Source organism: Zerene cesonia, chromosome 3, assembly GCF_012273895.1.
Source record: "Zerene cesonia ecotype Mississippi chromosome 3, Zerene_cesonia_1.1, whole genome shotgun sequence".
NCBI classification, from domain to species: Eukaryota; Metazoa; Arthropoda; class Insecta; order Lepidoptera; family Pieridae; genus Zerene; species Zerene cesonia.
The window spans coordinates 3,662,423-3,673,219 of record NC_052104.1 but is presented as its reverse complement, the minus strand read 5'-3'; the positions used below and the strand labels follow the sequence as shown (position 1 = coordinate 3,673,219).

Below are 10,797 nucleotides of genomic sequence, written 5' to 3'. Positions count from 1 at the left end.
AAGTGTTTAAACTGTGTTACTTTCTCTATATCTGCTACTTATAACATTGATTATGAGTTTTACATTTTAAACTATGAGATATTAATCAGTTTAATTGCACAAGACTATATAAATATTATAGCAAAACAATAGCAATTATAATGAGAGAAAAGTAAAATCCAGTTATTCTATATAATTACATTTATTTTTCTTTAAACAACAGTTCAGCTTAATACTTAATAAAAACATCCAAAAACAGTCTCATCTTACCTTCCCTTAATAAAATTCCAACTTAATATTATCTCAACTTCGTAAGTATTTCTTAGCATCATGAGAGTCTCGCCTTAGGCGATGTTAATACTAACTTTAACACTAAGAGATTACAATAAAAATTCCAGAAAAATAATAAAATCTTGTGTAGTTTATGCTGAACACAGTATTTCATACACCCGGTGTCCTATTTCCTTGCCTCCAAACGATAAATACATTGTCTTGTGGCTTGGATGTACCTGAAAATATAAATAATAAATTTAAATTTTTCTGATACACTTTATTAATAAACTACACTGTGCGCATCCAATGGTGTATATAAAGGTGAATGTGCGGCTACAGTTTAGTTCAAAATTTATTTATTAATTAATCACACAATTCTTTGATATGTAGGTCCTGAATCCTTATAACATGTTTAGTGCTGAATGGATCTAATTTAGTGCAGATCATAGTTTTGATCAGTATAACATATACTTTAATAGAGAACAATGTTTATGTTAATTTAATATAATTAATAGAATTTGTATACCTTTCCTGGAGTTAGCGAGCCTTGTTCCCGAGCTCTGCCCACATATAACGGCTCTCCAGATGCAGTATTACCAGCTGGTATAGCATTGGGTGGAATCACACCGTCCCTGCTTTCTATCCAGCGCACTCTGTCTGCTGGTGCACACAGTACCTGGAATATCAAAATTATTTAGATAATTACCTCCAATATAACTTGTCACAAATACTAACCTGTAAAACTAGAATTAAAATCATCTGCAATACATGTGAAAAGTCAATGAGGGTTACACCTCATATATGAATAACAAGTAAATATGTTTGCAAATAAAGAAAATTTATATGGAATCAGATTTGCTTCAGGTTACAAAAAGTATACGAACAAAAATATAAATCATCTCAATCTTATCAAATCTTTGGAATTCTATTAATACACATTATTGAGTCATTACTCATATTACTATATAACTATTGAATATGAATTAAAAACTAATTTATCATATAATAATAAATTAATGAACTAACAAATTTTACTTGATAAGACCAAAACAACTAGGTGACTAATGAGTGAGTCATGTGATCATTAAAATGTTATGGTTATCACACAATGATAACTTTTCTTTTCCTTTTAATATAGTATAAGGATACATTTATTTAAAAATACACAAAATATAATTTTCACCAATGCTCCTGGGGAGAGGAAGCTTATTATGATTATATAAAAAAACATTGAAGAATAAAATAAGTAAAACTTTATATTAAAATATGAATTGTACAAATTGCAAGCTTTTTTATGCAATATCTAGTATAATTTTGTATTTAAATTAAAGTTGCATTAATTACATAAGAACAATGTATCATAGTATTACAAAACTTTACTAAGAAATTACTAAAACTTAAAAGGTCTTTATATTGTTTAAAATTTTCATGCAATACAATTTTCATAATAATTTCAAGCTAATCAACAATTACCACACATGAAATTGAATATAGTTGTTAAATACTAAGCGCTATTACCTCAAAATTTGGTACAGCATTCTCTCTGCCATCCCATGGTACATATGCTGCATGATGTTTGATGGCAAGTTTGCCAGGTATGAGGTCACCTTCCAGTCTCGCTCGAATGACCCAGAGAGGACTCTGGTCATAACCTTCATAGCCTGCAACCACAGCTCTGTCACTCAAACTATGTGCACTTTGTGTAGTAGCGGGAATCCATTGTACAAACTCTGCAAATTGCATAATACACATTCATTTTAAAGTTCAAGATTTCATTTCACACTGTTAGACTATGATAGAGAGAATACTCAATTTAAGGAATAATATAAGGCAAAATTACAATGAATTGTTTGTTAATAGCAATGAAATATTTAATTTTAATTACCTTTATATCTACTATCAACTTGTTTTAATTGTATTTATATATTTGAATTGTGCAGATTCTAAAAAAAAACAGATTAAAACATGTACAACACTTACGCATTGGTTGTTGAGGTGTATTATTAGGAAAACCATACAATGGAGCTGTGGGTGTGGGTGCTATGTTTGGGTAAGACATAGCTGATGGAGGCATTCCCGGTTGTTGTCCAGGGTACATGGCAAACCCTGGCTGATATGGATACTGCATATTTTGTCCTGGATAACCAGGCATTGCTTGGCCTGGTGGTGGTACATATGACGGTTGCATAGGGTCAATTGGTGGATAGATCTGATTTGGTTGTTGCGGGAATTGGGGATTTCCATACGGGTCTGAAATATAATACAAATATACGGTTATTCAACTGATAAACGAAGATATTTGTGAATATTATAAATAGCTTCGTTTAATAGACTATAATAATAGCATTTATTAGTAATAAGATTCATGTATGTATAGTTTTATTAGTATTAATGAGTTATAAATAAATAAAACAAAATGAAAAAAAATACTATTGTAACGAATTACAATGTACAATTTCAGAGAATTTCTGAAAGATTATAGATGTTTTATGTGTACTTAGGTAGAAATAGAAAATAGGCAGATACTTACATCCAGACATGGCGGCTTCTTTATTTTGTGTTGTTTTTTCTGAAAATTACCTATATTTTCGCAGTTCTCTCTAGAATGGCCGAAGAGAAAGGTGTAAAAACTATACAAAAATAAAATAAACTTTGTATGTAGTTCAGAAAGTATTATCTACTTGGATTTATGGAATAGAAAATTACACTTGTGACAGTTTTATATTTATAAACCGTTTATTTGCACTGTACACACTTTCGTAATCGGAAGTCTAATGTTGAAACTTAACCATTGTACATTAGAAGTTATTTTTATATAAAATAATACACCGATCGTCAACCAATGATAGGCATTGTCGTGGCGCGTTCCATACAGATAATGTCTCTAGGTAATGCCACAGATTAAGTAGGTAATACTATATGCACGGAATATAAAATATATATTCCGTGAAATTAAAAAAACTTTAATATTGTGTTTATTTCTCCATTATACATGAAACAGTGTCAATCCCTTAATTGGGATGAATATTTAGTAACACGTAAAATTGTGGTAGGTAGTTACCACATTATAATATTATAATCATCACAATCGTCACACTTTGAGTCATAATTTAAAGCAGTTTATTATTTCATTGTTAAAAATCATCGGGTACTTCTGATACATTTATATGAACTATTGTGAAATCGCAATGAATCACACGCAAATATTGTTGAAATACCTTGATGACCTTAGAATTTATTTTATAACGAAAGCGCGCGATTTCAAATCTTTGAGTTTTGCAAGGCGGTCTTCTTTTTATTAAAATCCATTTCTCCAACAAATTAAAGAAACGGATTTTCAGACAGAAAGAAAACACAGACACTTTATTTATTGCGGAAAACATATTAAACCTGCAAAATTTGTACATATGTAACTCATATTACATATTATGCATAAAAAAAGTAACTGACTCTATGAAAATGTTGGGTACTCGAAAACTGAGGGATTTTTTCTAGACAAAATTATTTTGTGAATCGCCACGTATTCTATCATACATAATTAATTTAAAGACACCCCGTTTTGCTATAACTGATAAACGGCATTTAATTATACGTTATAAATATAAAAATATTGAATCATAAAAACGCTATAAGATATAACTCGGTCAGCAAATGCAATCATGATTGGTACATTGACGGCCGTAACTACAGCAGAAAGCTCAAGTTTTCTCGACTGCACCAAATCTATCATTGTTTGCACTTGGTTGTGACATCTGTCATCTGGAAAGATAAAAAATAAAACAAAATAAAAATGGTTATTATGTATAATTCCTATTTCTTATTATTTATATTTAAATAACCCTGTCTGTCTGCCTGTTACACTTTCACGCCTAAGCCACTGAACCGATCTTTATGAAATTTGGTATGAAGATGGAACTGAACTTGAGAAAGGAATTATAGGATATCATACTTTAGAGTTGAAATTAGAGTATGAAGGTTTGTATGGAAGTTTCCTATTGTAGAAATCGTGTTAGATTTTTTCACATAAAAACCACTTAACCAATTTTGACAAATAGTCTAGAGTCCTTGAGACCTTGGGAAAGACTAGGCTTTTCCTTACCATGTCGCGCGATATAACCGATTTCGACGCGGGTGAAATCGGAGAGCTAGTACATTAGATCACTGCTTTTTATATAGTTGGTTCTAGATGCTTTATGCGGTATGCCTAGCAGTCTCTAGATCAAGTTGGGGCTTCTCTATGGATAAAGAGGAGCCAACTTTTGTATATTCTTACCTTTCAGTTAAAGTCCTATAAATATCGGTTTTGTTTTTCCAAATAAAAAATGGAAAGTGGGAGAATAATTTCATTTGTGATCTCTATTTACTTATATTATGTATAAAATAATTAGTTAATAGGCAAATTTTACCATCACTCTGAACAAGCACGCGGATGAGAAGAGAAAGTATTTTTCTTCTTTCTTGTATGAAAAAGTCACTTATTGTTGTTAAGAAAAATGGTCGTATATTAAGAAATGTGTAATAAAACATGTCACTCCAAATAACATCCAGGTACTGAAATCGAAGATATATTTTCGTTTCAATTTATTACATTTTAATTTTATTATACTAATATTTTTTTTATTAATGTGTATGTCGAATCTGACTGCTTAAATCGGCCGTTTCATTTGTATTTTTCACCATTGGATTTGTATGTGATCATCGAGGGCTATGTGTACCACGAGCGAAGTCTAAGCGGTCTTCTAGTGAAAAATAGTTATAAGAAAGAAATACCTTCATCGTTGGTGACAAAGATCTGCATATTACTAGTATTGTAGTAAGGAGCCAAGCTTCAAACATAATCAAAATCTGAAAAATGCAATATGGCCTGTTATGTAATAGAAAACAAATGTACATATTAGCATTTTTTTGTATTTGTTACCTGTCCTGCATATATCTTGTTGAAGATATTGATGCAATCAGCAAGTTTGTCATACATTTGCATTATTTCGAACCAGCAGATACGATTTAAATTATCCTGGATTTTATATTTGTTCTGCAATCAAATTAAATGTATGTGCGGTGAAAATCATGTAGAACAATCCCATATAATGAGATCAATATTGTTCGAAAACGTACTGCAAATAATTCTAGAAAATAGTTTTGTTTAAGGTACACGTTGTCAATTATATGGCTTTCAAGAACTTTCTTTGTTAAAATAGCTTTAAATATGATTAGTTCTATAAAAATATTCACTATGAAGTACATAAAGTTGACTCCCTGGAGCATTATGAGAAAGAAAGTTATTTGCGACATAATGTTTCTTATAGTAAACTTTCGCAAATAAAAGGTGAAGGAGACCAATATAGGTGGAGTAAACATTAAGAAAATTGCGAGATATCTACGAAAATAAAACATTTTTTCCCTCTTCTCATGATGATTATCTAAACTATTTAGTGTTTTATACAAGTTCCAATAATATCCCTCGTTCCCAAATGAAATAATAAAAATGTAATAGAAAAATTCGTATATTTGGAGTACTCCAAACGTTCTCGTTAAAATATTGAGTGGGAGGTCAGACTTGGTTTCCACCCAGCTGAGAGGAGGCACATAAGCGATGACACAAATTATTAAGAACATCATTATCAAGCAGTAACTTTTGTTATAAATTGATATTTTTTTAATGTCATATTGTTTGTATCTGATAGTTTGCATTGCAAATATTTTTGAAAAGTACACAAGAGGCTTTGATGCATGTGCTACTGAGTACTTATAAAATTTATTCGGTTTTTGATAATTGTTCATGAGCACCGTGAAAATATGTGAATGCACTTTTTTATTTTGTTTCGATATTTTAAAATCACTGTTATAAAACATGGCGCCTTTTATTAACTACCGAGCAATAATGTAAAATAGTCTGTAGTTGCGAGGTGAATGAATCAAATAAATAAATTAAAAACGTAACAAATTACATTTCCATTAGAGTTATTAATACTGGTAGACCTGTAATCACACTCCTCTATCACAATGAAAATATTCCATGATTGATTATTATAAAAATATAAATGTAAATAAATTTTCAATAATGCCACGTAAGTAGTTACGCAGTATATTTTCATCGTCTGATAAATTATCTCTTTTTTATTATAGAGGTAGCAACCTGTTTTTCAATCTATTTATAGATAGCTTTTATGGTGCTTATTTTTACAATCATTACGATACGGTTTAAATAATTAGTTTTATAAACAATAAAATAGAAAAATACTTAATGACACCACACTCATTGAAAAAGTATCAATTATTTTCACTAATAGTATAATTTAAAAATTAATTCGAATTAAAATAGAAGAATCTTCCAGTATACATACCTCCTGGTTCCAATATAGTATTGATTACACTAATAACTTGCCCTTTTAATATTTACACGAATGTTCCATTTCATATGAAACAATAATTGTACGTGATTCAATCCGGGCTTTATCGTCAAATAATCAAATAAGTGTTATAGTAATTTAATGAATTTTAAGTTCGGTTCCCTCGTAATGTGTATGATTAACCCTGAATCAACCCTACTAAACCTATTATTGCAGGACAACTTAAAGTTAAATGTATATTGAGGTAACATTTTATAATCACCGTACCAAAAATATACAATGGATGTAATTTGATAAGTGCACTTTAAACAGCGCCGTTAGGCTATTCTTTTAATGAAACTGTTGCCTGTTGATTTGACCAGGTTTATACCAGTGAATGTGTCGTCAGTGTCCAATGACATAGGCAAAATAAATAGCCAGAAAACATTTTAAATATTAACTTTATGATATTCATAAAGTTTATTTTATAATATGATCCGGTGCTTGTATTTTGGCCATATTCAATGTCTTGCAAAAGGAAAAAAAATAGTGCCGCTGCTCTTTTAAAATATTTAATTAGGCGTCAAATAAAACAATTTCATGTTTATCGTATAATATTTTGACATAAAAGTTAACAATTGTGTCTCAACGTCCAAATCTTCGTATCATGATCTGATTTTATTTACAATTATTTACATTTTATCGTATAAACATGGAAAAAATTGTAGAATAAAAACTAAAAAAAACCGTTTGTAAATAGGGAGTAACAATAAAAGGGAAATGAAAAGGGAGTGTTGCTTATGCTGGACACATACGTAAACTATAGGGAGTTCTCACTCCCTGTAGTTTAAATCTATTGATCACATCCAGTGTTCAAAAAATAAAATAAAAATGATATGAACTTCTAACCTTCAATTCTTACTTTTCGATCCAGATAACAGTGATATGAAAACTGAACTAATTCCAATTACGACGAACATTACAATTGCACATATTATTAAGCACATTAGATTGCACACGCAGCTGAAAAAATACCACAATTGCATTAAAAACTGTTCATTAACCTGATACCTACTAATAGGTATTATAAAGCTGAACAGAATGTTTGATTGCTAATTTGATTGCGCTTTTCTCAGGAGCTATTGGTTTGAATAGAAAAAATATTTTTGTGTTGGATAGACCATTTAACGAGAAAGGCTATGGTATATATAACATTATGTTACAACGAATAGGAGGCGATGCAGCAGTAAAAATAATACAATAATATTATTTTTAAGAGAAAACGAAGTATAGGTTATAACTACTTGTTTAATGATTAATATATTATTATACATATAAACAAGGTTTTGTATTCTTTCTGGTTTTCGTAAAAACAGTCGAATGAATCCTTTATTTAAATTTACCTGACACAAAACCAAATAAGAACAATTAGATATTTTAAAATCCATCAATAAGGCGTTTTCTTCGTCATTTAACAAGATATATTCATTAGCCTCACTTACCACATTTCAATATATTTCTATTACTTCTATCAGACTAGATAATGTATTTCCTTAGAGTAACTTTTAATTGCTAAAACGAATTCTGCATTGCTTCAATATCTACTTATTTAACAAGGGATTGTCACACTGAATCATCTTCCTTGTGCCTTTAAACACCGCTGTGAACAATAGTAGTACTAAACTTCAGGTAGTAAGGTTGGTTTTCTAACCAGTTGCAGGTACATAAATTTATCTAGAGTGCTCTCGTGCAGTGATTTTGTCATCCTCATACACTAAAGTATAACAGCTATGCAGTCTTGACCTCATAAGCGATAATAACATTTATAAAATAAATTTTATACACTTTTTTACAACAATATAGGCGTTGTATTACAATTTCAACTCATTCGCTTAAGAACTTAAATCTTTTATTAATTGGATTGTTTGAAAAGTTCATTTACATAAGTGATATCATGAATAGCTAATGCCTATGTGTGCTGCAATGCAATCTTTTAAAATGACTTTTTCGTAGAAACAAAATAGAAAAGTTTAACTTGTCTGTTTTATCTTGGTGTTACGAATATTTTCCTAACCATTGGAAGTTGGCAACATACTCTGAACGTGGAACGAAGCTAACGTTTATGGGCGGCGCGGCGTGCGGCGTGTGTCGTTCACCATATTGTGCCTGTATATTTGCCTGCTGTAAACATTAAAGCGACACACATAAAATAAACAAATTTTCATAAGAACAATGCGTTTTGCTCACTTATTCAAAGATAACGATTGTGTTTGCCTTCGGCTTCCTATCAGTTGCACTATCTTCCGTCAGATTCTGTCACAATTTGTTTTTGATGTCTATCAATTTTTATCTCGTAAAAAAGACGACATACATTGGCATCGTAATATGATGCCTGTATGTTACAAGTAAATAAAACAAATTTTATTAAAAAATTTAAAATGTGAATCACATTTTTAATTTTAAAAAAGCTCATCAAATATGAAAGACCTTAGGTGTAGACGTCGATAAAACATAATCGAAAAAATGAAATATAAGATAATAATACAGTATTCGTTATGCGCAAATATACGGTCTGTCCTCTGCCGGAGCCAGATTTTTTTTCAGTTTCCATGCAGAATCGAGGATATTTACCCACGGTTCTACACCCGTGATGTGGATACTGTATTTGGGTTCTACCAGTTTAGGAATCATAATCTTTATACACAATAATTAATGTGCGATTTTTGAATTATTTCTTGAGTATGAGTAAGGACTAGGATATTAAAAAATAATTAAAACATAAGTTTAGTCTGGTTTTTATTAACAAATTATATAATTTAACTTGGGTACAGCACAGTCAATCTGATACATTCACTTTTTACAATTAAAATACAATGTCTAAAAATAATTATATATAAAATAAAGGTGAAGAAATAAAAGACATCTAATAGAAAAGTTATAACGTTAACAAAACCGAAGAAAGCCGGGTAAAGAAAAGGGCCTTGTTATTATGTTACAATTGTTATTTATACCAAAACATAACAATTGACAAAACAATAAAGGAAAACTTGTTAGGTGTGAATGTATAACATGGGAATACATTTTCTAACAAAAGCAAGATAAGGACAGTATAAGAAAAAAAAAATGTAATGTAAAAAGGTATATGACCAAACTTTTTATTTGCTTTCGTTTTTCCCGCCATTGATTAAGTACCGGAATTTCAATTTGTAATAACTATAACTATTCCTGTTTTCCTCACATTTTTTATAGTCATATAACATACATATTCATTCGGTCATATTATTTACCTACTGTTACACTTCTATAATAGTTGAAGGAAGAACACACAAGATATTGATGTTAATGTTTTGAGGTTATTAAACATCAATTAAAAGTTAATTTGCATAATTAAAAATTAATTTGAAGCTTGAATCATTTGTCTATTGTCTAGTTGGCTGTTTTTATAAAAAGGATATTTAATTTTGTTTTCACTATGACTTTACAAACAGAATATATCTAAAAGAATTATCAGCTATTATATTCTAATACGCAGTTCTCTTTGGATTCTCATATATTCATTGTTATTATAAAAATAATTCGACTATATACATATTATGCGTTTTTTGTCTTCAGTCTCACCATTCTCCTCATTTTTGAGACTACAATTGAGTCCTGAAACAAATCAATTAAAGCCCTTAAATTTATAGGTTATAAAATGTTTATCTATTTATTTATTTGCTTATTTTTTACTAGTGGGTATTAGCATATATACTATATTGCAAACGAAACGTAATTGAAAATTTAAACAATCGGTGATCTCTTAAGTTCTTTCTAAATATTCATTATAAATTATTTTAGTAAAGACAGCGATGAAAAAATGTGTAATTATGGCTGATCAATACTTAAAAAAAATTATTAAAAAATATAAAAAAATATTTGAACTATTTTCGTTATATTCCAAATCATGTTATAAAAAAAACTTACTCGTTATGTGAAGATAACTCCGACAGCCCATAATATAAGTAATATTATGGCCACGATGAATAACAAAGAAATAATAGCGCTCACTATTTTGCAAAGAAGATTACAGACACAGTTACTGAAAAAAAAAACAATTACTTAACAATATTTAAAAATAGATAAATATAAAATAAGTACTTAGATATTTGAGATTAGATATTATTTTTAGTGTGTCATTTATTACATACTAGCCGCGCCGGCTTCGCCCGTGGTACAT

At 29.7% G+C, this 10,797-nt stretch overlaps 2 protein-coding genes and 1 long non-coding RNA gene across 3 annotated transcripts in view; all 3 read right to left on the bottom strand.

The window, feature by feature from the left end:
• Positions 1 to 253: 253 nt before the first annotated feature.
• LOC119837924 lies at positions 254 to 3,052 on the bottom strand. Its single transcript, XM_038363719.1, has 5 exons — positions 2,783 to 3,052; positions 2,233 to 2,502; positions 1,771 to 1,982; positions 779 to 928; positions 254 to 488 (listed from the first exon to the last, which is right to left on the bottom strand). The coding sequence occupies exons 1-5, from the start codon at positions 2,790 to 2,792 to the stop codon at positions 402 to 404; spliced, it is 729 nt and encodes a 242-aa protein (XP_038219647.1). The 5' UTR covers positions 2,793 to 3,052; the 3' UTR covers positions 254 to 401.
• A 746-nt stretch (positions 3,053 to 3,798) lies between these two features.
• On the bottom strand, positions 3,799 to 5,233 carry LOC119839139. The gene is made up of 4 exons (XM_038365348.1): positions 5,171 to 5,233; positions 5,023 to 5,097; positions 4,659 to 4,803; positions 3,799 to 4,011 (listed from the first exon to the last, which is right to left on the bottom strand). Exons 1-4 carry the CDS (start codon positions 5,231 to 5,233, stop codon positions 3,839 to 3,841), a joined length of 456 nt encoding a protein of 151 aa, XP_038221276.1. The 3' UTR covers positions 3,799 to 3,838.
• A 4,141-nt stretch (positions 5,234 to 9,374) lies between these two features.
• Positions 9,375 to 10,797, bottom strand: part of LOC119838933 — a 5,026-nt gene continuing 3,603 nt past the window's right edge. Inside the window, exons 2-3 of the long non-coding RNA XR_005288226.1 lie at positions 10,545 to 10,659; positions 9,375 to 10,232 (exon numbers count right to left, since the gene is read on the bottom strand). This is a non-coding gene — a long non-coding RNA (uncharacterized LOC119838933). The remainder of the gene's footprint in view (positions 10,233 to 10,544; positions 10,660 to 10,797) is intronic.

Coding starts and splice junctions, on each gene's coding strand:
- LOC119837924 (XM_038363719.1), bottom strand. Junction 1,983..2,232: donor TACACCTCAACAACCAATGC/GTAAGTGTTGTA, acceptor TGCAATTTGCAG/AGTTTGTACAATGGATTCCC. Junction 929..1,770: donor ATGCTGTACCAAATTTTGAG/GTAATAGCGCTT, acceptor TTGATATTCCAG/GTACTGTGTGCACCAGCAGA.
- LOC119839139 (XM_038365348.1), bottom strand. CDS start 5,233: ATGCAAATGTATGACAAACTTGCTGATTGCATCAATATCTTCAACAAG. Junction 4,804..5,022: donor CTTTGTCACCAACGATGAAG/GTATTTCTTTCT, acceptor CTTCGATTTCAG/TACCTGGATGTTATTTGGAG. Junction 4,012..4,658: donor CGTGCTTGTTCAGAGTGATG/GTAAAATTTGCC, acceptor TTATCTTTCCAG/ATGACAGATGTCACAACCAA.